Here is a 27,960-nt window from a genome sequence, read left to right as displayed (position 1 = left end):
ACTAATTTGTAAAACTGTTATACTGTTATGGATTTACCATTGATGAGCATGCTTGAGTTTTGAAGTTTGATGGTAGAAAATAAATGGTTGTTTTTAGATAACCAACTTTTGTAAAGGAATTTTTAGTAAAATTGTTAAATAGGGATTAAATTGAAAAATAGAGAATATTATGTGGTAAAATTATGAATTTATGAAATATATGGGCTACTATTAATATGTATAAAAATCGGCTAGGCTTGGGTAAGGATTAATTGTATGAATTTTATTTTTCGAGCTTAGGGACTAAATTTCAAAGGAATTAAAAGTATAAGGGTAAAATGGTAATTTTTCCAAAAATGTATGTTAGACTAAATTGAATATGAATTATATTGAATTGATTTAAATTCATTCGTATAGATCCGGTTAGACCTCATACGAAGTTAGATTGGGGCAAAGAGAAAGTTTTGGAATAATTGCCTCCGTAACTACGTACACTCGTCGAGGTAAGTTCGTGTAATTAAATTGTGTATTTATATGCTTTAATTGAAATATATGTATATGGATTGTATAATTGCTATGTATAATTACCGATCACATATCCGACGACATACGACTACCGAGCCCCGTTTGAACCTTAGGAATTCGTAGGATACAAATTACATGTCATTAAGGTTACCAATTTCAGCTCGTATGAGCTTACCGATTCTCAGCTCACATGAGCTTACCGTTATTCAGCTCAAAGAAGCTTACAGTTTACATCTTGTAAGAGCATACCGATTCAGAGTTCGTATGAGCATACATGTATAGGAATTGACGGATTACAGTTCTGTACACCTCGCATGTACTACCCGCATATCCAACGATATTTTAAATGGTTCAACGGGTAAGTTCTATTATGAGATTATATGAGTCTGATATGAACTATTACAGGTATTTACATGAAATACATGAAAGTGATGTTACATTGTACATTGATATATGAAATGAATAATACATGTATATAAAATGTGATTACTTGTTGAATTCATCCATGTGTATTGGATTTTATATGTGATTTACATGGCTAATATGTTGGTGAACATGTGTTTAGGCTTTTGGCAAAATTGGTTGGGATATGCTATGTTTACTTACCTAAATTGTGGTTAAATGGTAAGTTAAATTCTATGTTATACGAACTTACTAAGCTTAAATGCTTACTTTGTGTTATTTTCCGTGTTTTATAGTGATTCAGAAGGTCGTTCGGGTTGGAAGCTTGTCGGAGCTATATCACACTATCCATCAGCTCATTCGGTACTTTTGGTTGGTTATTTTTTTGGTTATAATGACAAGTATAGGTTGTTTTGGCTATTGTTAGCCTATATGTATTTTGTTGAGATTAGCCACATATTTGGCTTATTTTTGGCACATTTTGGTTTGTGCATATTTGCCTTATATGGTTGATGTGTGGTTTGGTCTATCGTTGTATAGTGAAAGGTAAAATGTTAGCTAAAGGTGCATTTTATACATGTGTTTGGGATGTGACGAATTGATCATGAATTGGTACCTTGATATGTAAGGGTTAAATATCTAAATATGTTAGCATTTGAAATACATTTTGGCACCAAATGGTATGTTTTGGTTGGTAAGTGACTTGGTTTGAAATGATGCAAATTAGCTTGGTAAACTTTGGGTACAAATATGCATATAAGTTAGTTTTACATTTGGATATATTGAATACATGATTGCATATGTTATAAGCTGTCATTTGAGGTGCCTAAAGGCACATTGGTTGTATGTGAAGATATTATATGTTAAAAGCTTGATTTTGGCTTGTTTTAGATGCCTAATTATGGCTTGTTGATATGCATAATGTTGGTTGTAGGTTGATACCTAATTGGGTGAGAAATATGACTTATAAAATGGCTTATTTTCGTCCACACGAGCGTGTGTCTCAGTCATGTGTGACACACATCTAGGTGACATGGTCGTGTGTCCCCTGTATCTTTTAAAGAGTGCAAGTCAGTATGCTCACACAAGCTTGTGTGGTTTGGCCGTGTGGCACAAGTTAGTGAGTTACACGGGCACGGACATAGACTGGGACACGGATGAGTGTTCCTATTTTGAATGTCCACACGGCCTAAGACACGGGCATGTCTTTTGACCGTGTGAGTCACACGGCCTTGTGACCCCTGCAGTGTTGAATATTTTAAATGTTTCTGAAAAATTTTCTGGGTCTCCAATTTAGTCCCGATTTGTTTTTAATGCGTATTTTGGGCCTCGAGGACTCGTATAAGGGACAATATGTATGATTTTGATTAGTTTTTGACATGAATGCTATATGATATGAAATGTTTTCATTTTTCGTCTGTTTGATTTGTAAACCCCAGTAATGCTCCGTAACCCTGTTCTAATGACGGATTCGGGTTGGGGGTGTTACACATTCAATGTGCAGCATATTTGTAATCTAGTTGAGAAATTCTATTCTGAAGATTTTTCAAAGCAAGAGAAAGATCATCTGAAGTATGAGCTGCAACATTATGGGGTTGATGTTTTCTATTCATCCAGATTTGAAGGACTTGTCTACTCTTGGTGACTTATGCCAAGGATTGGTAACTGCAAGGAAAACAGAAATGTATCATTTGGTTGATAGACTATCACGCCTTGTATTAACTCTTTTTACATCTACCGCAACAACAGAAAAAAAAAATTAGCCATGAAAATTGTGAAAATGAACCTTCGTAGCTGAATTGAAGATGATTTTTTGAAGGAATATCTGGTGGTGTATATAGAAAAGGAGAAGGTAGAAACACTTAATGCAGATGTCATCATTGATAGTTTTATATGATAAAGAGATGCGAGCACAACTTAAATGAAATCCAATAAAGTATATATATATATTTAGAGATATGTAAATTTTGTGATATGATTTTGCTACACTATCTCTTGTTTTTTTGTTATTTTTGGTGAATTTTAATGTTAAAAGTTGAGCTAATTCCAAAAATATTTTTATACTATTTTGATCCCTTTAATGAAATCGTAGTTCTGCCCCTGCGTATCTGGAAATTCATGATACATGTTTGACTGAGATATTATATGCATGTGCAGAGTTTCCATTTTTTTTTTTTTTTTGGTTTCGTAGGATGCATGGGGTTGGTGTTCCCATGGAGCTACTAATGAGGTGATAACATATTAACAATAGAGGATGAGGAGAGTAAACAAAATGAGATGTGTCATAATTTTATCTTGGAGCATTATGCTGCAAAATCAATTGAAATGTCTTGATTCTGGAGTATAATTTTTTTCTTTTTTGCTTATTGAATTGTGAGAACCAAAATCACAAATGCAAACTCATAGCATTTCTTATTTGATAATGATGTTTTCTTCATGATACAACAAAATTGGTTTTCAAATTTTTGGTCCCGACCGTTCCAATGGGGCCCACTCCGCCCATAAAACGGTCATTTTTCTTGGGTCTCTCGCTCCTTGTGGCTTTTTAATTGCTTTCATGTGGACCGCCTTCTTTTCCTTTTTTTTTTTTTTAATTCTGGTCAAAATCCAAAAATACATTTACATTTAGATAATTGCATAAATCACCCATAATGTGATACGTCTATTTAAAACAGGGTAAATTTGTATAAATTGTCACCTAATTATTACTTTGTCTCTATATTGGTCACTCAAGTTTAATTTATTTTATTTTAATCACTAACATTATCGAAATTTAATATTTTGATCACTCCTATGTTAAATCACCAATAATAGCTTTTTTATTAGCAAAATAATAAATTTAGTCCTCTAATGTTTACAAATTCTATCCATTTAGTCCTAATTCTAAAAAATTCAACATATTTAGCTCTCAACTTTGCAAATTTTGTCAATTTAACCTTGATTCTTAAAAATTAAAAATTAAAAATTTTATAAAATAAAAATATTTAAAAGTTTATTTTTCGATAAAAATACCTAAGATTTTATAAAATCACAGACAAAATAACAAATAAATAAATACTAGTTTTCTCATTTTCTAACATGAAATTTATTTATTAAAATGATTTTTTTATATAAATAAAATATTTTTAAAAAAAACTTACAAGTAAGACTTAAATCATATTCAAACTTTTCTCTTTTTATTTTATTTTATAAATAATAATTTATTTATTATACATCTAGTTTTAATTTTTAGTTCTCGCCAAAATTATCGAGCATTGGGCATTGCCTTTACCCACAACCATCGACCCCAATAACTCTTACTTTGAACTCATCAATATTCACATCCTCCAATGTTGCGCCATCAAACTAGGAATAGGTTGAGAAGATATCAACACAACCTTCCAGCTACCAGGTCTCTAAGACCTCATCTTCATTTATATATCTTCAATAATACATGCCCTCAAGCACAACCTCAAATACAATAAACCCTCAAATACAATAAACTTGTTTTGAACAGCAGGCTAAAGACTTTGATTCTTACCCTTTTCAACCTCATACAATAGTTCTTAACTCAACCTAAACATAGGTTGTTAATATTGAAAAAATGGAAAAGTTGAATCTACTTTTCCCTTAAATTGTTTTATTTATAAAATTATTATTTTAATAAATAAATTTCATGTTAGAAAATGAGAAAAAAAGTATTTATTTATAAATAATCTTTTATAATTTGTATGTATTTTTATCGAAAATTAAACTTTTAAATAATTTATTTAAAGTTTAATTTTTAAGAATCAATACTAAATTGCCAGATGTGTAAAGTTGATGAATAAATTTGTTGAATTTTTTTTAGAATTAAAATTAAATTGATAGAATCTATAAACCTTGAAGGGATAAATTTATTATTATGCCAATAAAAAAGTCTAATAGTGATTAACGGAAGAGTAACCAAAATATTGAATTTCAACAACATTAGTGACTAAAAGAAAATAATTTAAACCTAAGTGACTAAAATAAAATCACACTAATAGTTGGGTGACTATTTATATACCCTTTAAAATATTGATTTTGGTACCTAAAATTTTATTTCGTCTTTCCCTTTAACAATGTTGAAATTCGATATCAGTTAACACATAAAATGATTCTAAGTGACACTCTGAATGACACTAATTATAAAAATAAATAAATAAATAAATGATTAAATTAACTGGCTTGAAAACAATTGTATCAATTTTTATTTTAAAGGCAATAAAAGTTTATGAGAAAAGGTTAATAATTTATTCTCTTCTTCTTTAAAAAAAATCAAAATTATTGATATATCTTTGAGTTTCTTTTATCAAATCATGTTTTTGGATTCATGTTGAAATATTTTTATGGAGATTTTAATTGTAAGTTTATTTTCTCTTTTATATGTATTAGATAGATAAACGTTTGATACAAGGTATCAACGGAAGTCATGATAGAAGTTAAGAATGAGAGAGAATGGTGTTTTGGTCCACAGGAAAATAGAGAAGAAGAAGCAGAAACCCCCTTCTCTTTAGGATGTCTATCATTTTTTATTATGCCGAGTCAGAACTCTAGTCCGATCATTTTAATTATAATTGTATAACAATAAAGAACAATATCCATATTTTTATTAAATAATAAAACTTATAGTGAATTTAAAAAAAATATATATATATATAGTTATGTAATGTATAATAAAATTTTAATTAGAAAAAAAAAAGCTCATTATATATAAAATGTAAAAGAAGAAAACAAACAAATATGAAAACAATTAGTTTTAGATTAGTCCCTTTTAGATTTCATCAAAATGAGTCCTATTTTTTGAATTAAGTTTTAATAATAAATTATATTAATTAATAACTACAATAAATTAAATATTATTTTAATTTACATTTGATTTTCTTGAGCAAATAATATATTACTTTACCTCATTTTAAATAAAAATAAATAATGATATAATATTTGATAAATAAATAATTTGTTGCACCAATATTTCGTTTTTAATAATTTATAATATTAAAATTAAACAATGTAAAACAATAAAATTAAATAATATTACACCTTGATATTTAAATAATTGTCATAATTTGACGTAGATTACAACTTGAGTTCTGAATTTTGTGTAAATACGTAATTATTATTAATGTATATATTGATTATTTAATATTAAAATTTTTCAATTTTTTGCTTACCAATTATGGCATACACTAATAAACGAAATTCTATTTTTCACCGATTCACAATCATAAAAAAAAATATTTCCATTTTTATCTAACAACTTTTCTATTTGTTTTATTATTTTTAATCCAAGATTTAAATTTATTAAATGATCATTCTCAAATTAAATATTCAAAGTAATTACTTCTTTATTTTGATAAGGATTTGTAATTATATTAGAATGGAATTATTCATAATTCCTTCCCAACTATTAAATATGTGGTAAACACGTTTTAATATGCTTGAATGTGTATTCTCTTATACTGACAACAAGATTAATGCTAATTGAACTAAGACTTTATCAACAATAAAAATAATTATAACACTCAATTAGTTTTTTTATAAATTAATATTATAACACCCCAAATCGAGCCTAGACGTTATGGTCGTATACGGAGATGTCACAAAGAAGGGTTTTTTAAAAACTGAGTCGTTTGATAAAACATTCAAATCTTGTAACTCTTATTCGCTTGTAACCATTATCGAAAGTGTTATTTAATTAATTTATATGCCAAAACATAAAATACAACGGAAGTCATAAAAACGTTATATTTGGAAATCCCGTTCATATTTTCAGAAAACCTTCGTTTTAATAAAAATTATATTTTTAATCGTCTCAGATAAAGTGTTAAATTGAAAACCCAAATCCAAAATAAAATCATCAGTCCGGAGAGTCCATTAATTACAAAACTCCCAGAAATAATCCTTAATTAAATAAAAACAATCAAAATCTTAAACAGTTACGAACTTGTGGTCACCGTGAGGCTCCGTCACACCGATCCGCCTCAGTCCATAGATTACCTGAACAGAACAGACAAACAAATGTGAGTTTTTGTAAACTCAGTGTGCAACCCAACAGAATTAAGGGTGAGCGTTCGATCGAATCGAATCGAATCGAATTGAATGAAAAAATTTCGAGTTAATCGAGTTGACAAATCATATTTTATCATCCTAATTTGATTTGAAATTTTCTTGAATCAAGTCGAGTGAGATGGAATTTGAATCGAATCGAATCGAATATATTTGTTCGAGTTAAATTTTAAAAAGAAATTGGGTCATTGTAATTACTGTCACCGATCATAATAAAATTTGTCCACCATAATCAATTTTTTTATTAACTTTCATCACCTCATAATTTATTTATTAATCTTTTATATACGGGTTAGCTTCTTTGCTTGGTTAGTTGTTTCAATTATCTTCATATTCTTGTCACTATGTATTTTGGAATTAAAAAATATATTAAATGTAAAAATGTGATTTTTTAATGAAAGTTATTTTAAAGATAAAATATGAAATTGATACCAAAATAAAATTTTAATAAGAATATTTCATGGCATCATTAATAATTTAATTTTAATATAAATATTCAATATGACTAAATAATTCAATAATATAAATAATATAAAATGTAAAATTTAATTTAATAATATAAATAGTAGACATAAATAAAATTATTGCTATTTATGTTTAAAGATTTTTTTGGATAATTTTGATTTTTCATTTTGGAGTAAAAGGTGAGAAATAAAAGTTTAGGGGAAAATAAAAAGTTTTGGAGAGTAAAAATTTGCGGGAAAGTAAATAGGGGGAGTAAAATTTTGGAGGGAAAATATTTAAAAAAAATTAGGGGGGATGAGTTTGGGGTAGATTGGGGTGGGATGGGAAGGGAGTAAAATTTTTGGGGGAAAATAAAAAGTTTTGAGGGTTTTGGGGAGTAAAATTTTGAGGAAAAGTAAATAGAAGAGTAAAATTTTGGTGGAAAATTGATTTTGGGTAGATGGGGGGTTGGGATAGGAAGGGAGTAAAAGTTTGGAGGGAAAGTAAGAAAAAGTAAAAGTTTTGAGGGAAAAATAAAAAAAAATTGGGAGTTTGGGGTAAAAATGTAAAATATTATAGTTTGATATTCGAATTATTCGAGTTATTCAAATTCGAAAACTTAACTCGATTCAAACTCGAAATTCGAAATTCGAAAAAAAATTCGAGTTGACTCGAATAACTCAATTAACTCAAATAACTTGATTCGTTTAACTCAAAATTTGAATTCTTTTCAATTTTTTCAAGTCGAATCGAGTTTTGCTCACCCCTAAACAGAATTAGACATGCTATTTATACAGATATCACATATACAGTCAGATTCAGATTCAAATTCGGACTTAAGTCCTTTATAGATACAGATAATAGAATCAGATATGCAGAACAGATATACAGAAACCTACCCCCATCCTCTATACACCAATTCTGACCATCCCATCACACCATGTGGGGTTAAAAACATCCACCCATCCCTACACACCATATCGTGCCATTATGAGACATATTAGATAATATGCAGCCAAGCTACCAGAATATAGACGATGGTCGCCATACAGAGCACTTCCTCCGCATATACAATTCCCATCCCAATCATATATACAGAAATATCATGCTTACATGTTCATATACAGATATCAAATATATATTTAACAGAATAATCAGACATGCATAACAGTGTCATACTCAGAGTAGATTATTAGACTATCAAATCACATAATTTTAGGGTTTGGTTAGCCCTTACTGACCCTACGGTAGGCCCACAGTCGATCGGAATGACCCGTGCGACCTTAGGGAAAATTTCATTATGATGGGCACACACACCGTGTGGCCTTGCCCTTGTGGCGTCGACAAAATGCACTTTCGGCTTTCGTCGAAGCTTGGTTTTTCGTGTTTTGGGTTCACACTTGATACAATTTTGATGCGAAAACAATCTCAAGCCTTCCGAAACCTAAAAATAGAGTACCCAACATCGATTTAGCAAATTGATTAACGAATTCGACACAAGAATCAACACGGAACTGACTTACCACCGATGACAAACCACCTCTAACGCGCACTAAACCGTTGAAGTGCAATTCCCTACTCCTCAATTTGCTCCTAAACACGAATTACCACTAATCAATCATTATAGATTATCATCGCCAAAATCCCAAACCAAAAGTTATAGAAATGCAAAGCTTACTTACCAATCGATTAGAGAACCCGACAAACCAAAGGCACGATTAAACGATAGATTCACAAACAGAATTGAAGAAAAATAATGAAATAAGGATTTACTGAAAAGAGAAAAAAAATGTCAGAGGAAATTTTTGGAAAGAGAGAGAAAAGATTTGAAAAAAAATGAAAAAAAAATGTAATCAAAATAAAACCCCCCACAACTCCCTACTAACAACATAATCTCAATTACCTCAAAATCTCAACTCTACCGAAACTCTCACACACAATTGAACAAAAATAACATCCATACTCACGCAAGGATTCAAACACAAGACCTCCAACGCTCTAACTCCTTTACCACTTGAACTAGGAGGCTCATTCTAATATGAATTAATAGATAGATTTATACAAGCCCACTCAATAAGGGTAAAGCTTGGATCTAAAATAACAAAATTTTGCCAAAAGTGGAGCATTACAAATATCAAATAAAAAAGTAGGTTAATTTTTCAAACAGATAGCATGGAGACCGTCCAAGCTATTCAAGGCTGGTTATTCAACGACTTAGATTCGAACTTGGTTAGAAGAATCTGCTATCAAGTATAAGACATTTGACCATTCAACATATTCCTAAGGAGGATAATGAAAAAGCTGATGAAATAGCAAAATTAGTAAAAAAAAGAAAAAAAGAGAAGATTTTCAGTTGTTTGAGGTCTATCGTATATTAATTTGCAGTAAATTTTTTTATGATATTTTATATTATTAGTACTTAAATGAGATCCTAAGTAATCTCATGATTAAAGTTAAGAGTATTTACTTTCCAAAAAAAATGATTTAAAAGAAAATTAATTAAGGACTTTTTTGAAGGTACAATATAATTACAAATAGGAATTACAAGTAGAATGCACAATTAATATATTTGTATAACTATAATCAAAATTAAATTATCTTAAAGATTAATAAAACCAGGCGAGAATCAAGCTGTCAGAGTAAAAAACCAAAGATTTTTCCCATTTAAAAAAAAAATGAAAACAAAGTTATTTTAATTAATTATTACACTCTACCCTGCTAAGAGAAAAATATATAAAACAATACTATTTCAATAATTAATTAAAAAATTTTATTCTTGTAAAAAATATAATAACTAAATCCAAAAAACATTATATACTAAAAATTCACATATACAAATATCACAGAATCTACACATATAAAATTGGAATGGTTAAATTAATATTATGAGTTAATATCAATTCAATCAGAAAATTATTTGGAAAGTTAAATTTTAAGAAAGAAACAAATATTGATATAATTATATTTTTATATTTCACTAATTTTATATAAAATATTTAAATAAAAGATTTAAAACATATCTTTTTATATAGGATTTATTCACGATTTAATCTTTAAACTATTCATGTTTTTCCATTTTGATATTTAATTTTTTTGTCTCATTTTGGTACTTGAATTTTACAATGTTATTGAAAAATAATTAGTTTGTTGATATGATAAATCAACTTTGCTTAAGGATTTGTTGTAATGACAGTTGGAATGAAAATAGGCAGCGTAAAAAATAAGAGCATAAAAGAATCAACACAACCGATCTTTGTTAACACAATTCAAATACAATGGTCCTACGGTTGCAGAGGCTTGCTCAATAAATGATCTTATTCAACAATCGCCTAAATCACTTATTAGCTTAAGCCCAGTCTACCCTTACACAAAGAAATAATTGTAGCTTCAATACCAACCCCAATTGTCACAAATCACTCACCCAAATATCTCACAATACAATCAATAAACTCTCCCCCCAAAAAAAACCAAAAAGAGTGTCACAAAATTACCACAAGAACACAACAAAATTGTCGACAAAAGATACTTCAAAAATTGTTCTCAACACAAGAAAGAAACAAAGGTTGGTAATGAGAAAAACTCAAGAAAGTGATACCGTGATTTACCAAGGGAGAATGAAGCCTATTTATAGGCTATTATAGCAACAATATAAACTCCTTTAAATTAGCATATAAATCCTTCAAAAACTCCCTTGAATAAATTTTATATTTATCTCTAAAAAATAACTCTTTAATCATCAATATATAATAAGACTTCTATGCTAACCAAACCACCTCAAGGAGGTCAATTGGAGGACTTAGTATCCAAGTTGACCCATGTTTTTGTTTTGTTAAATATACCACATTCAAGTGGACTGAACTCGGCACAAACAAAACCTATTCAAGGCCAAAGCCAATGGCTCAGGTAGAGAAATAGTTTTGTTATAATAGGATATGGAACGAGCAGCAACAGCTTTCCCAATAGTTATCCATTTTGGTACCTAACAACTAATGGAATTAAAAAGAGGTTGGCCAATCAAAAACATGTCATGTAACACCTCAAAAATCACTATGCCATAAAAGTGGCATTAAGTCAAAATTGCGTGTAGTGGATTTCTCGATAAAGCGAAATAAGGTATAAAATCATGAAAGTGAAGGTCATAGGATACAAAAAGAAGTTGAACCAAGAAGTATGACATGGCATATTAAATTTAGGTAGGGACTAAATTTTAAAAAATATGAAAACTGTTATGGCCTTAGTATAATATTCAAAAATGTATGGGGTCAAAATATAAATATGAAAAGTTGAAAGACCAAAATTGCAAATACCCTAAAGGAGAAAAAATACTAAAGAGTAAAATAAATTGGTGAATAATGACCAAATTGAATAGGTGAAAAATAAGAGGGGTTAAATTACAATTTTACCAAAAGTAAAAAATAACACAAAAGTGAATATTGAGATATTACAAGGGTAAAATAGTCATTTCTCAACCAATAAAATTATTAAGAATTATCATGATAATAATTGATGAATATTTGGTGTCGAAATGTGATTAGTGAAATATTTTATTATAAGATATTTTATATTATATTTTAATTAATTAAATTAATGAGATATTTTCATGGAAAAATGTAGATATTTCTCTCATCTTTCCATGCTTTTCACATTACTCTCTCTATATATATATGAAGAAAAGGTTTTCATTTTGTTACAATTTGGTCCATTATAATATAATCTCATTATGTCTTCCAAATTTCTTGGAAATTTCCATAAGCGCCAAAGAAAAAAAAATGAAGTGGAGATCTTAGAGAGTATGTTCCTATTTATAAGCAAGAAATTAGTAGATGGAAGTAAAGAAAACTAAAAGAAAAGAGAATGATAGTTATGAAGTTCAAGAAGAAAAGGAAAAATGAGCAAAGGTGAGGAAATTCTTGATAAAAGAGGTAAGTTTTCATTTGTATTTCAAAGAATTGAATTAGATATGTTATGATTGGAATGTATGATGTGTGAACTTAATCAAAACAGTAGAGATAGAAAAAACTTTAAAATGAATGATATATAAAGACATTAAGTTTTAATGAGAAAAAGACAAATATTATTTTGTATCGTGAGAAATGTTAAGATAATGAACTGAATATGCTACTAACATATGAATTTATATGACTAAATTGAATAATAATAAAAAAAGCGTACTGATTATATACATCCAATTGAAAGTTAATGCAAAAAATCATAATATTTTAACTAAAATAGTTTATAAACATATTTAGTATTTAGCCATAGATACTCCTAAATCAACCCAAAACGCAGACCTACACTAGTTCCTCTTAGAACTGAAACTTTCAACTTGAAACTTAAATATCTCAACCTCTACTCATTCCCTTTGCCTAACTGATTCCAAACATCTAATTATTCATTACGACTGATTCTCAACCTTCAAACTATACAAAATTACATAGATTTGTGGTTCCAAAATTTCGATGTAAAATAGTCATTTTTCATGAAAACTCATTAATACCTTAGAATCTCTTAACAAAACTTTATGGAAAGTTTAAAAACCTTCTAATCATATCAAAAGGAGTTGAAATACATTTTAAAATATTGATTTCATACAAAATCTCGAATTTCACCATTAACAACCCACATTTCAACATTTATTCAAAATTCTTGATTCAATAGATAAAAACTCAATTTAAAAGGGTAGATATCATTAAAAACTAATAAGAAAACGAAATATTACCTTAGTTGAAAGAGAAACAAACTTTTAATTAAAAATCTAAAAAACCTACAAGTTGAGCAATGGTGAAATCAATAGTGTTTTTTGAAGCCTTTTATAGAATTCTAGAAAGTTTAATGGTTGGGAGATGATAGAAATAAAAGAAATTGATGCTTGAAAAATAAAATAAGTGAAAGGTACTTGGGAAAATCAAGGGATAGCAACAAAAAGGGTGAGGGAAGAAACTAGAGGTGTGCATGGGCCGGGCCGGGCCGAGTTTGGGCCGGGTCCATAAAAAAAATTTCGGCCCGTTTTCAAGGCCCGGGACCGGCCCGAAATATGGGCCTGAAAATTTGTCCAAGCCCGGCCCGAGAAAAAAATGGTAGGCCCGAGCCCGGCCCGGCCCGGCCTGATCATATTAAATTTTTTTTTTGCTTTTTTTATTAAATAAAAAACTTTAAAATATAATAAATCAAATACATTTAAAACATAAAAATAAATATTAAAACAAAAATAAATAAATAATGAGACTAAAATAATTATTAAAATAATACATAAATTAAAAATATAATAAAAAGTAATTATATTAAAATTGAAAAATTGAAACAAATTAAAACTAAATTAAGAATTAAATTATATTAATAACAAAAGTTTTACAATATCAAAATAACATCAAAACAACAAAAAAAGTAAAGTAAAGTACTAAAGTTATTTAAAATTAAAAATAAAAAATTTTAAAATAATTTAATATTAAAATCGGGCCGGGCCGGGCCTGGCCCGGGCCAAAAAATCTTACCCGAGGCCCGGCCCGTTTTCTAAACGGGCCTCGTTTTTTGTCCAAGCCTATTTTTCGGGCCTATATTTTTACCTAAACCCTCCCATTTTTAGGGCGGGCCTTCCGGCCCGACCCATGCACACCTCTAGATGAAACTATGTGAGTTTAATGTAGATGGGAAAATAGGGTATTTTTAAAACCACTACTAATTTAAACATTTTTACAAAATCCTCTTTTCAAAATTGAAGATTTTTGAACCCATTCTGAGCCAAAATTCAAAAAAATAAAAGGGAATTGGCGTAATTTGAACATTAGTGTAACGGGAGAAAATGCTAAAACCTTATCACTAAATCAACAAACTTATTTTTGATTATTTTCTACCATATTAAATCTACATACTAGCAAGAGAAAAACTTAAACCTTAGATCTCAAGAGAGATTACTAAGAAGAGCCTCTCTTCCACCTAGACTAAAACTCAATTCTTAATAAGTTAATCAATTCTAACCCTATTGTTTTTGAGTGTTACAAATAATATTAATAATTGGATTAAAATTTTTAAATGAAAAAAAAAATTTAATACAGGACCAAATACATATTTTAACCGATTATAAATTATTTGTTAGGGTTTGATCTCAGGTCAACACTTTAATCCTAAAATGGAGATATTAAATTTATATAAACTAAATACTATATATAATTGTTACGTAATAATATATAGGTGAGTCGAAGATTCGATTACAGTAACTAATTAAAAAATCAGAATTTTGTTTTTAAATATAAAGTGATGTAAAATGAAAAGGGTGGAGAGAAAAACGGCAACAAAGCCTGAAAAACAGAAACGACGACAACTCAGTAGTCGATACTTGAAGAAGCTTTTTATTTTTTCTCTTTTTAGAAAGAAAGGAAAAAGGAGGAAACTTTGATTTTGCTTTTCTCTTCCTAGTTTTACCTTTTTTAAAAGAAAATTAGCGGAAACGACGACAACACGCCGTTCGAATTCCGGCGACGGTGAAATTACAGTTTTACTCTTTTCCTTAGTTGGAGGATGGCCGTGAGGCCACCGCATATGGCATTCCGATTTGTTTTCTGTATGGTTTCAACTCCAATATAGTTTATTATTTTTATCTTTTAGATAAAAAAGAAGGGAGAAGAAGCTTTTCTTTTGGTTTTTGTATTTGAATCTGGAAGATACAAGGGAGCATTGTGGACGTCCGATTCGATTTCGATAATGGTGATGAAGGGATGGATGGTGGTGGAAAAAGGGAGGAGGATTGTACGGACGGCGTTTTTCATGGTGGCGATGTTGACGTCGCTTCTGGCATCGTCTCTGCCGTTGCTGGCGGGGATAGGCGACATCATGATCCCTTTCCTTTTACTCTCAAGCTTCACATGCGTCACGTGCTACGGTTTAAAGGAACACTTTCGTCGTTACGCTTTCAAATACTCCTTAACCGATATACCTCTAGTTTCCATCCTCAGATCTATCATCATCATTTGTACGATTCGTATTTCCATTTTTTTATTTATAACAATTTCCTGAAAATAAAGACAGAAATTAACATAAAATTCTCTCTTTTTTTTTTGTTGGTTATAACATGCAGGTGTATATTCGATGTGCGATGGCCCGGCATTATCCCATGGACCTTACTTAGGAACGGTTGCTTTATGTTCATTCGTTTCGATTCTTGTACTATCGGTCAAAGCTTGTGTTTTTACGGTGAATTCGCAAATAGTGGCGGAGGCATCGTCGGGTTATTCATTGGCAAGGCAAAGGCTTCATTTCAAGAAATCATGGGGAATGCCGGTTTTGTTCCTTTCGTCAGTTGTTTTCGCACTTGGTCACATTGTAGTTGCTTATAGAACATGTTGCAGAGCAAGGAGAAAGCTTTTGTTTCATCGAGTTGATCCTGAAGCAGTAAGTTTTATGGGTCAATTCCATATTTGGGGTTTGGGGTTTTCATTAATAAGCAGTTGGTTATTGTTTTTGCTACTTATCACTTTGTTCAGAGCCAAAGCCAAACAAATAAGTTTAAAGGTGGAATTTTCTGGAGAACACATGCATGATTTTACTCAATATTACCATAATTATGTTGGATTTTAAAAAATATTATAAGTTTGATTTGTAACTGTTTTTATGAAATGATTATGTTAGAACTGATTTTGCATGTTAGTTGTTTGTTTCTTTGTAGCTAATTGTGGTCTTGCTTTCTATCAGTTTCTTTTGTTTTTAGCAATTATGTTAGGGTCCTTGGTGTTTGTTAAATGTTACATAGACATTCTATTTTTGTAGACTTTTCTCCCCTGAAGCTCATGGATTAACAAACTGAAATTCAGTGGTTTTAGCTATTCATTTTTGTTTTAAAAAAAAAAATTGTGATGAGTGAAGTAATGGTTTATTGTTTCTGTAATTATAATTGCATGTGTTTCCATTGCATTAGATGTCAGTGTTTTTATTCTAGCACAGTGTAAACTCATGCAATTGCTGAGCTTTTCATAACTTTTGGTTCTATATTAGAAGTATGGTATTTTCTTTTGGGTAGTAACATTCATGTTATTGCAGGTTCTTTTGTGCAAAAATGTTTTCTCTAGCTTCCAGAAGGTTCCACGATCTCCCACTCCCTCCATAGGGAAAACTCCAAAAAGTGATGGGGAAACAAGACGAAAGCCTTTTGGGCAATCTGGCGACGATGGGGAGGTTCCTATTAGATTGCTTGCTGACGTTGATAGCTTGTTCATTACATTGCAAGGGCTTACCGTTCATTACAAGCTTTGTTTTCCTGGTTCACCCCCTAGGGCTTTGTCATCTACTACCTTTCTAGAACCTGAAGTTAGTTGCGCACCACAAGTTGCACCTGGAAAGGTAAAGCTTGATAGGCAAGCATTAAGTGTGTTGTCAAAAACGCAATATCACCATCTTCAGAGGAGTTATAGCAACCAATTTCATAGCTCTTCACTTTATGCTCCACTGTTGGATGCTTCCCCAACATCTCCTGTTATTTCTAAAGATGTTCCTGTTTTCAGCCTTGATCATTCCGTTGCACAGGTTGAGACAAGTAATTTGAAATCTGGAACTCTAGAGAAAGTTATAGAGGCGAATGGCCAGTTTGGTATTATTTTAGTCCATGGGTTTGGAGGGGGAGTCTTTTCTTGGAGGCATGTGATGGGGGTGCTTGCTTGCCATGTTGGTTGTCCAGTTGCTGCTTTTGATCGGCCGGGTTGGGGATTGACTTCTAGGCCAAGCAGGAAAGATTGGGAGGGAAAACAGTTGCCCAATCCTTACAAACTTGAAACTCAGGTTAGGTTTGACACTCTTTTGGATGTTGTTTGGTTATTCACGAGAGATGTGCTTTTGTGGCAGGCAAGATTAATGGGTGTCATTTGTCATTCTAGTATATGTCATGTGACTTATAATCAATTCTTTCTGAATGGTTTATCTCTCATAAATAATTGAAATTCAATCCTTTATTGAGTTTTTATAATCATTCCTTGAATGATCTGTCTGTTTGTTTGTTTCCAGCATTTTGACATAGTTCTGAATAAGTCTTATTGCCTGATGTTCCAGGTTGACTTGCTTCTTTCCTTTTGCTCTGAGGTGGGGTTTTCTTCGGTGGTGCTTGTTGGACATGATGATGGAGGCATCCTTGCTTTGAAGGCTGCACAAAAAGTCCAAGCCTCGATGAAATCTTACAATGTGAGTAAGCTGTTGTGATTTTTCCATGACGCTTTGCATATTTTAGACAACAAAAATAGCATCTTTAGTTATATCCAGTATTCTGATTTAGCGTTATACTGATGTGGTGAAACAAGAAAAATCTGAGGGTTGCCTATAACAAATTATGTTTTGTAACAGAATTGATTATCTAATAAACATAAATGAAATTTCATTTACATTGAGAATAGAAAAATTCTTCAGAGAAGTGGCTAATCTAGAGGCATTAGTGTTGAATTTTTTAGGGGATATCACTTTTCTCCATAAGCTTTACTTGTCATTTTGCAAATTTGATCTTCTATTTTCAATTTTGTATCAATTAGTAACCTCATGCATATAACTGTTATTAAATGTTTACAACAGAAGCCGTTATAAAAAAGGATGAAATTTTGGTACTACTAAGTTAAGAGAATCTACGGTCAGCGAAACGACTGGCGTTTGACATGGACAATATAGCAGAATTAAAGAATAAAACAGCTAGAGAAGGGGGGGGGGGGTTATTTATGTTATTCATGTCAACTTTCCTCTTTTAATTGACTGGTTCCTGATATCCCAAATCTGTAAGTTATAAGGTTTTTACTTGTTGGAAGATACTAAATTAAGATTACCCTAAAGAAAGGGTTGGGTTTGTTTTTTACTTATGTCAGCTTTACTTTTTCAATTGACTAGTTCTTGACTTCTTAACAATTTATTTGTGGATTTAACTAATAGAATATTATTCCGCAATTTCTTTTTGAACGGATAATGGTTAATGACCCACTTACATATCTGTTTGTCAGCATTGCTTAAAAATCTTTGAGCTTGGTTCTTATTGTCTTTCTTTTGTTGTATTTGGTGATTTATTCAGATTACAATCAAAGCGGTGGTTTTGCTAAGTGTTAGCTTGTCAAGAGAGGTTGTTCCTGCCTTTGCAAGGACACTCTTGCGCACGTCACTTGGGAAGAAGCACTTAGTTCGTCCACTTCTGCGAACAGAAATTACACAAGTGGTGAATAGGCGTGCATGGTATGATGCAACCAAGTTAACAACAGATGTTTTGAGCCTCTACAAGGTATATTTGCTGTAAGATTAGAACATAGATTATTTATGTTTCTTGTGAATGGGGAAACTTTGAGGAGGTACTACGGACTCAGTGCATTGGAGTCCGAGCTGTACTATATTTTATGAAATCTGGATATGTAGGTTCTTTGGAACTATGGTTTATATTACAAAATTAAAAAGGGTGTTGTAAAAAAGAGAGAAAGATCCAAAAGCATTAAAATAACAGGGTTAGTGCACTTATGCACAACTATAACATTGACAACAGTTTCTGCATTTTGACAGACTGATTTTAAGAGTCTCCATAAGTCTGGAGATGTAGGTTCTTTGGAGCCATGGGTTTATATTGCAAAATTTAAGAAAAAAAGGTTGTGTTAAAAAGTAGACAAACTTAAGATCCTAAAGCATAAAAGTATCACGGTTAGTGCATAAGGCACAACAACAGCATTGAGAAAAGTTTCTGCATTTGGATGGACTGATTTTGCGAGTCTCCATAAATGCTAACAGTTGTAGACACTAATTTTGGAAGAAAAAGAAGGGGAAAGGTAGCAGTTTCCTTCTTTATTGATGCAGTTCTATATTGTTATATAACATGCAGTTCTAGATACTGTGAGCTAAATTTAGGATAAATCTTTAATCCGCACGGCATAATCTGTAAAGTTCTTCTGTAGTTTTTCAATTTTTTGTTACTTAAGCTTCTCAAATTGCATGATAGCATTGCAAGTTTGAAGTTCAGTTTGTTTAACGAAATCAATCTACTGATTAATCTTGCTCCAATCAGGCTCCACTTTGTGTAGAAGGTTGGGATGAAGCACTTCATGAAATAGGCAGGTTGTCAAATGAAACGATCCTTTCACCGCAGAATGCGACATCACTGCTAAAGGCTGTTGAAGAGATGCCAGTATTGGTCATTACCGGTGCTGAAGATGCCCAAATTTCTCTTAAATCTTCCCAGGCCATTGCTTCGAAACTTGTAAATTCTGTGAGTATGCTTCAACTTAGCCTCTCTATTCAAAGTATGAATTTAATATCGATGGTTAATCTTCTTGGCCAAATCATCCTTTCTTCTGAAATGTTAGTCTTCAAGAAATTGAGAGATGTCACATAGAAACTCTACACAATTTCCTTGTCAACTGTTCACCACTTGAAAAGTGTTCATGCCTTGAAAGAATGTTTTACCCTTTCTGGGTTTTTCTGCCACATCTCAAACTTTAACTTTCTTGAATATTTATTTTAACTTGTTTACAAACAACTATTGTCCAGGTTTTTTCTGATGTCGCTACATTTATTGGCATGCAGAGACTGGTTGCAATATCTGGATGTGGCCATCTTCCACATGAGGAATGCCCCAAGGCTTTACTTGCAGCTATTTCACCTTTCTTAAGCAGATTGCTACTCCCAGAATTGCAACGGCGGTAGGACACCTCTTTCCAACTTACATACTTTGGTTCTTATCCTGCGGTACTCCCAACTTTTCATTTCCCTGCAAGTATCCGTATTGGACACATCTTCGAACATCATTATGGGTACAATCCTGAAAATGAAAGTACTCATATCCAACTAATCCGAATTCTGTCCAAGTAACATGGTTTTTATCTTTTGTAGGAGTCTCTTTATCTTTTTATTTTGAGTTTTCCCATTTTACCCTGAAAATGAAGAGATACAAGTTCAACCTCTTCATTTGGGTGTTTTTGACGTGTTCCCTTCCTTAACCCTAATTCTCTGGGGTGTTTGTAGAGCTCTCACTTCTTTTTCCTAGTGATTTTTGTTGTTAGGGTTTGAATTTTACCGACAATTGTTTCAACAGTTGTTTAAAGTAGTGGCAAAATGGCATGTAATTGTAAATTTATTAAAATTGGCAATGAATGCATTTGAGCTATCAAAACTCTTGAGGATATTTTAGTCATCCTTTTTCATGACTCAATATTTTGAAAAAAAAATCATGGAGATGCAACTCTGGAATTTTGATGCCAACTTGAGTAAACATTCTTTAAAGTTAATTAGAAATGATAAATTATTATTCAATAATATACCATCTATCCTTAAACAGTGTCATCAATGGTAAAAATAAGTATTTTGTACTAGAATTGCAACTGGAAGGCACCTTTCTAGTTCAAATCTCGAATCTCCATAATTAGCTATTGAAAAGCAAGCATCTACCTTTGTCCATAAACAAGCGAAGTCACGAACATTTTTCTGAGGTTTAAGGGAACAAACAAAAACAAATAGAGATGAAATGCATATAAACTACTCCTTAGAGGATTTGTTGATAAGTGATTTGTGAATGTGTGGAATGACACCTCCGCCTGCGATGGTTCCTTTGATCAAGGTGTCAAGTTCTTCATCACCACGGATGGCGAGCTGCAAATGCCTAGGTGTAATACGCTTAACCTTCAAATCCTTGCTTGCATTACCTGCCAGTTCTAGGACTTCTGCGGTCAGGTATTCCAGTATGGCAGCTGTGTAGACTGCAGCTGTAGCTCCAACCCTTCCATTAGCACTAACCCTTGTCTTCAGCAGTCGGTGGACTCGACCCACAGGGAACTGAAGGGTGCACATGCAAAACAATAAGAAGCAACTGATCGTAATTTAGAAGAATTAACCCAATATGGTGCGTGTGTCTGTATAGTCATATCATATAATCCTACAGATGATTATATGCTGCTAGTATGCCTTAACACGTTCAGAAAATTTCTGCCAAACAGTTTAGGAAACAAAACACAGTATTAATTCAAACATGGAAGAGGATGCTGATGTGGAAGATGACAGAATCTGGTAATCATCATAAACACAGTGGCCCAGAAGAAAGACAAGTTCAAGACACTAAAACAAGCCATTGGTACACTCGTTTTGGATGACTAGGTAAAAGACAAGTACAAAAGACTTGCTATCGATACTTGGTCATCCAAACTATTTCTGAAGAATACAACCAATTCAATTAACATAACTACATGTAACTACCAAATGGCACAAGTTCAGGGTAGTAGGTGAAGACAAGGTGATCAAGAATCAAGGCAAGGAGTCCAAAGAGATAGAAAAACTAATACATAAGGTTAGGGAGGTGGAGCAAGTTGACAGCTTTCAAACATTAAACAAATACGATTAATCGTACAAACTCTTTGCTTTTCATAAGTCAATGAAGGCTCCACAGGATGCATTAGAGAGCCAAGTATAACAAAAGAATTAAACGCCACAGAAATAGCGATTTCACACCGAAACTCCTTATATGAAGTCTCCTACTTGACTAGAGTATATCCAACTCAAATGCCAGTGGAATATATAAAAGAAACATACATAGCAGTATCATAATTGAAAAGTACTTAACAGACATCCATGTAATGTTCTTCGACAACTACATCATCTTCTATATTTTCGATAAGGCTTTTATAATATGTATATGCACAGAATGACTTGTAATGTAGCTTTAACAGGAAATGTGCAAGCAGGTTATGAGATGTTAACAAATACAGTTAATAGTTAAAAACATCAAAAGAGATAAATACTGCTAGTTATCAAATGCCAAACTTGGTTCATCATCATTGCTTAGTTCTTTTAATGTCAAACACCTAACAATTCCTAGTAGAAGTTATATTTGTAGTTGAATAACCCTTGGAAGAAATCAGAAAATTTAGTAAGGGTCAAGAAAGCTCTCAACATACAGTCCAGAGTAATAAAATGTTGTTTGATTTTACTAATATGCATATGTTTGAATTAATAGTCAATCCGCAAATTCCATCCTATTCTTAATAACTTTTTGGTATAAAATAGTCACTGCAGACTAGAAAGTGAGGAACAGAGCATATAATAGTCAATCCATAAATTCCATCCCATTCCTAATTACATTTTGGCATAAAATAGTCAATGGGAGTTGAAAGAAAGGAACAGTAGACTAGAAAGAAATGAGTACTATCTTTCCCCGTGAAAATAGTTCTTTTACCTACAGATTCGCACTCACACATACTTTTACTAATGTAACGAGATTTATCAGCGCAGACAAATAAGTCCACTTTTTTTTTTGTACAAATAAGATACCTCAAAACAGTGCAAGAATGAAAGCATGTCGTACAAATTGCATGAACAACAAGTAAACCCTTCATGATTGGGAATCATTTCATGGCCCTTTTTTTTATGCAGATAAGATACCTCAAGCTCATTCAGCTAACATTTGAACATAAAACAAGTCAAATGAACTGAAACAAGTTACGACATTGGATTCGCATTAAAACCAAATCTTCAAATGCCATTATTAGGCCAAGTTATTAATCCACACCCTACCGAAACTTTGGTTACTTTGATTTGATGCAATAACTATGGCAGATTTCCAGAAGAAATAGATCAACATTAATGCAACTTCCACAGTAACTAAAAGAAAAGGATAAGAACAAATTTGACAAGAAGAAATATCCCTTTCTTGATATGAAACTCTACTTTTTTCCCCTACAACTAAAGAATGCTTCATGAATACAAAATGCAAAAAAAAAAAAAAAAGAAGCTAATTCAAGCCGTAATTACGGGCAACGGAAAGAGACGAACCTGGAGACCAGCACGAGAAGAGCGAGAGACGGGTTTCTTCTTGTCCTTATCTTTGTCCTTGGTGGATTTTCCAGCCGTAATCAATCCTTTTGCTCCTTTCCCCGACATTTTCCCGGAAAGTTACTTAGAGGGTGTTTTTGTTTTTCAGCAGAAAATCTGGGATTGGTTTAGGATTGAAAAAAATGGCGAAGAACAGAGAGAAAAAAGAGGCTTTTAATTTTTATGAACGAACAAGGTTTTGGTTTTCGGGCTGCGTTCGACATCTTCGATCTTCTTTAGTATCCCACTCCCGCAGTCTCTTTCTTTTACGATATTACCCTCCTTATCTCTTTTAAATTACTTTGGAATTTTTAAATGGCATAATTGCAAAAAACATCCTCAATGTTTAGGAGTTTTTGGTTTTGTGCCATTGACTTTTTTTATTGACACCTTTAATGTTATGATTTTTTTAGAAATAAGCTCAACTTTAAAGCTAAACGTAAGTTGCCTGTCAGTCAAAGGCCAGGTTAATGAATAGCCTATGTGGCATGCCACATAAGCACGATTCATAGATGACATCATCAAAACAATTTTTTTTTCATTTTTTTTCATCTTCTTTCTTCTTCTCTCTTTCTTTCTTCCCCTATAAAACACTTTTTTCTCAACGCTTTCCTAGATTTTCTCTCTTTCTAAACAATTCTTTATTTTTTTCTCTTTCCAAATTTTCTCAACACCTTTATGAGTTATTAGTTTTTTCTAATCAACACATCTTTGTTAATAAAATGACATATAACAAACATCCAAAAGGGCAATGAAATCCATTTTCTTCAGTTTTCTCACCATTTTCTTTAGTTTTCTCACCAACTAAACAGAATAAAATGAATCCATACAATAAAAAGAAACTAACTTTCTAGTGTTTTAACAAAAACCCAATAAATCCTACATCCCATTTTATACTAATTTAGCTAGATCTACCAACTTTAATCTCCAAATTTAGCATTGAGAAAATTTGAGAAAGCATTGAGAAAAAAAAATTTGGGAAAGCATTGAGAAAAAAATGTGAGCATGATTCAAAATTGTTGGAACACATATTTTTTTCTCGATTTGAAGTTCAATTACAGAATAAGACGAGAAGGCTTATCTAGTTTTAAGAAATGTTGGGGATGATGTTGTGAACCTTCATGCCATGTTTGTCTTTATTGATTTGAATGAGCTTGTTTGGTTTATGCAGTTGGCCTCTATGGAAGGCCAGAAAGTATTCTATTTTTTAGAACATTCCCATGAGTTTTTTTGAATTGTGTGAACAGGGATTTCTCTGCCACTATTTGAGGCTGGAAGTGATAGCAAAGATTCACTAAATTGACAAAATCCTCTTTCGCCTTTGATTGAAGCTTAATTGTCATGCACAATTTGATATTGCAGTGATTTATAGGGACTCTAATGGTGATAACGCCCTTACACCTTTGCTGAAACCATTGCAATTTGTCGACTCTACTCCTTGGCAAGTCAGAGAAGTTGGTCTCATGTTATTGTGAAGTCTTGATTGCCTGCAGCTTATCCAAAGATTAAAGAAGTTAGTTTCTTGTAAAGATTAGAGAATATTAGGCTCTTGTTGTAATATTGTGTTTTCTTGGTTAGCTGGTTTGATAGGGTAGATAATCCGAATCATGTTTTCTTTGTTGTAAGACTATAATATTGTGTTTTCTTGGTTAGTCACATGTTTCTCAATTCCGAATCATGTTTTTAAATAAGATAATCCGAATTTGGGTGTTTGGAAAGAGAGAAAATCTAGTAAAACATTGAGAAAATAAAATGTTTTAGAGAGGAAGAGAGAGAGAGAAGAAGAAGAAGAAGAAAAAATATGGAAAAAAATGAAAAAAAAATTATTTTGATAACATTATCTCTGACATTGTGCTTATGTGGCATGCCACATAAACTATTTCATTGACCTGTCTTTTGACTGACGGTCAACTCACTTTTACTATTAAAATTGAGTTGATTTTTGAAAAAATCGTAATATTGAAGGTGTCAATTAAAAAAAAATGGTTAATGGCACAAAGTTAAAATATTAAAATATTGATAACAAATATTATAATATTTAATATTATTAAAGATACATATTTAATTATTTATATTTAATAATATAATAAATTATTGATATAATTAAACAATTAATTATTTTAAAATTTTAATATTAAAATTTTATTTTAATAATAAATTTGAATTTTAATAATATTCTTAATATATTATTGAAAAATATTTATATTAATATTTTTATAAAAAATATATATTACAATTTATAAAATTTAATAATAATTTTTTTATAATATAAAATATTATTATTTTAATTATAGCAATATGTGTATTTGTTTAAATTGTTCTCATCTTCATTTATCCTTGCAAATTCTAATATCAATATCCACTCTCGTACATGTAATATACTTAATTTAAATTAAGTTTTAATTAGACATTTTTTATTAAGTTTATAGGTGATATTAATTGTTATAAAATATTATCTTATTATACATAAAATTTGATTGTCAAAAAGAAATGTTACTATAATATCTTGTAACAAACATATTTATGTTGTATTTATTTCACTAACAATAAATTTTAGAAAAAAAAATTAAAAAATTGTCAAAGAATGAAACCATTTTACTCAAAATCATCCAAACATTAAAAAACATAAAATTTTATAGAAAATCAGTCCATTTTTCAAAAGCTACTTTTTGTGAAACAAACACAGCTTAAATGTAAACTCCTCATCCAAGTTTTAAAGCATTTCTATTTTAGTTATCGAAAAAAATGTTTAATCAATTGAAATTTTTAGTCGCTCCATTGTTAAAATTAGTGGTGGAAAATTTAAAATTGATAAATGATTTCAAATTGATTTGCTCGAGTGGTTTTTTTTTTGAAAAATGGATATGGGGCAAGGTAGATTTTTTTTTGATAGTGGGTATAAAACAATTATGGTCAATGTTTTTAAAACCATATCGATGGTATGGTCGAACTGGTCAAGCCACTAATTTCCAATTTAACTGTTTTAAATATCAAAATAAAAATTATGAATTTTTTTAAAAATAAGTAAAAATCTATAAAAAAATACATTTTACACTTTTTGTCTTTCACAACACAATTTTACTAAATTACTAGTTGTTGCTTAGTTGTATTCTAATTGTAATAAATAACCCATTTTATCATTCTCCTAATATTAAAAAAATTGAAAAAACTAAGGTTAAAGTGCACCAATAGTCGCTCAACTTTCAACTCGGTCACTAAAGTCTCAAAAAATAACAAATTAGTCCTACTAACCATTTTTCGTTACAAAAGTAATGGAAAAGTAACCTTTCATTTAATTGGCCACGTTGGAGTCTTTGCTATCGTTTAACTGATCAAGTTGGAGGGTTTGTTGTCATTTAAACAGCCTCATTTAAGAACCCTAGCTGGGTAGAAGAAGAAGAAGAAGAGGAGAAGCCAATTTCTTGATATAAAAGGCCATTCAATTATACCAAGAAGGTGTAAAACAGAAAAAAAATAGTACTAACTACTAACCATTAGAGATTAAAGAACAAAAAGGAGCATTTACATCCATATCACCAACAAGGTCGTCATTTTTTATACCAAAAGAGTTTGCTAAGAAACATGTAATAGAAGTCAAAACGCATAAACATGGAGCAGAAAAAATAGAGGCAACTAATTGAAACCCAAGAAAGGAAAAAGAAGAGCTAACAGAGATGAGATAAAGCAAAAGAAAAGCTAAAGAAGTGAGGAGCCAATATGAAGGTACAAGAAAGAAGAGAAAGTAAAAGGAAAGAGAAGTTTAGGCCTTCTTCTCCTGTAATAACCAAGGTTCATCCCCACGAAAACAAGGGTCTTTGCCTCTTCATCTCCACCCTTTTTCAACTGCTTGTGATGACTCAACCCAAAAACAGATAGAGGAAATCTATAAAAGCCCTAATTCCCAATAGAACCTAACCTAGATCTAGAAATCATTAAAAAAAATCTATAATATTGAGGTTGATTCACAAGCAAAACATCGCTAAGGAAATCTATAAAATCATTAAGGAAATTTAAAAATTGATTGGAAGCTCTTCTTCATTGGGTTAAGCGACAGGAACTTGGGAGGTGGTGAATAAATGATGAGAAAGGAAAAGTTTGGATCAATGATTTTTTTCTTATTTCGGCATCTCCATTTCCTCTCTTCTTCTTCTTCTTTTTCTTTTTCTTCTTCTCTGCTTCTTCTTTTAATGTTTTATTTGGTTCTTAAATTGGGTTTCCACCATGACAAGTTAATTGGCCACGTCACCTGTCCCGTAAGGCTTGTAACAGAAAATGTTAGAGGATGACTGATTTGTCACTTTTCGATAACGTTAGTGACTAATTTGTTATTTTTTGAAAGTTAAGTGACTGAGCTGAAAGTTGAGTGACCATTTTGTTATCGAGATCAAAGTTGAGTGACTGTTGGTGTACTTTGCCCTAATATTAATAACAATTATTTTTCGAAGTTAAGACTTTCATTAATGAGAAGTAGTTAATGTTACAAAACAAAAGTGATCCAATTGGAAAGCAAATCTCCAAACCATTAGTCTTGAAAGCAAATAAAGAAATAAATATCTAAACTATTCCCAAAATCAAAGCATCGGTCTTGAAAAAACATGGAGAAAGAGAAGCAAAAGACAATTAAAATCTTATCTTTGTCTCTCTAAAGTAATTTTCAAAGCAGGGTACGACAACATATGACAATTGGAGACGACAACCAGCAACAACAAAGGTTGAAACTTGAGATGAAAGAGGAGTCAAAGAGAAGTAGAG

The 27,960-nt window shown here is 31.2% G+C and overlaps 2 protein-coding genes across 2 annotated transcripts; one reads left to right on the top strand and one right to left on the bottom strand.

The window, feature by feature from the left end:
- Window positions 1–14,628: 14,628 nt before the first annotated feature.
- On the top strand, window positions 14,629–20,542 carry LOC107951866 (uncharacterized). Its single transcript, XM_016887033.2, has 7 exons — window positions 14,629–15,385; window positions 15,491–15,804; window positions 16,450–17,184; window positions 17,452–17,580; window positions 18,446–18,649; window positions 19,418–19,618; window positions 19,936–20,542. The coding sequence occupies exons 1-7, from the start codon at window positions 15,118–15,120 to the stop codon at window positions 20,053–20,055; spliced, it is 1,971 nt and encodes a 656-aa protein (XP_016742522.2). The 5' UTR covers window positions 14,629–15,117; the 3' UTR covers window positions 20,056–20,542.
- A 203-nt stretch (window positions 20,543–20,745) lies between these two features.
- LOC107951867 (probable histone H2A variant 3) lies at window positions 20,746–23,470 on the bottom strand. The gene is made up of 2 exons (XM_016887034.2): window positions 23,170–23,470; window positions 20,746–21,180 (listed from the first exon to the last, which is right to left on the bottom strand). The coding sequence occupies exons 1-2, from the start codon at window positions 23,275–23,277 to the stop codon at window positions 20,884–20,886; spliced, it is 405 nt and encodes a 134-aa protein (XP_016742523.1). The 5' UTR covers window positions 23,278–23,470; the 3' UTR covers window positions 20,746–20,883.
- Between the last annotated feature and the right edge of the window lie 4,490 nt (window positions 23,471–27,960).

Source organism: Gossypium hirsutum, chromosome A02 (genome assembly GCF_007990345.1).
Source record: "Gossypium hirsutum isolate 1008001.06 chromosome A02, Gossypium_hirsutum_v2.1, whole genome shotgun sequence".
Classification (NCBI taxonomy): Eukaryota; Viridiplantae; Streptophyta; class Magnoliopsida; order Malvales; family Malvaceae; genus Gossypium; species Gossypium hirsutum.
Note: the sequence above shows the minus strand (reverse complement) of the source record. Positions and strands in the feature narration are given on the sequence as shown.

What these genes read in the sequence shown, in the direction of transcription:
- LOC107951867 (XM_016887034.2), bottom strand. Translation starts at nt 23,277, where the DNA reads ATGTCGGGGAAAGGAGCAAAAGGATTGATTACGGCTGGAAAATCCACC. An exon ending in CTTCTCGTGCTGGTCTCCAG is followed by an intron (nt 21,181 to 23,169) that starts GTTCGTCTCTTT and finishes TGCACCCTTCAG; the next exon opens with TTCCCTGTGGGTCGAGTCCA.
- LOC107951866 (XM_016887033.2), top strand. Translation starts at nt 15,118, where the DNA reads ATGGTGATGAAGGGATGGATGGTGGTGGAAAAAGGGAGGAGGATTGTA. An exon ending in ATGTTTTGAGCCTCTACAAG is followed by an intron (nt 18,650 to 19,417) that starts GTATATTTGCTG and finishes TGCTCCAATCAG; the next exon opens with GCTCCACTTTGTGTAGAAGG. An exon ending in CTTCGAAACTTGTAAATTCT is followed by an intron (nt 19,619 to 19,935) that starts GTGAGTATGCTT and finishes ATTGGCATGCAG; the next exon opens with AGACTGGTTGCAATATCTGG.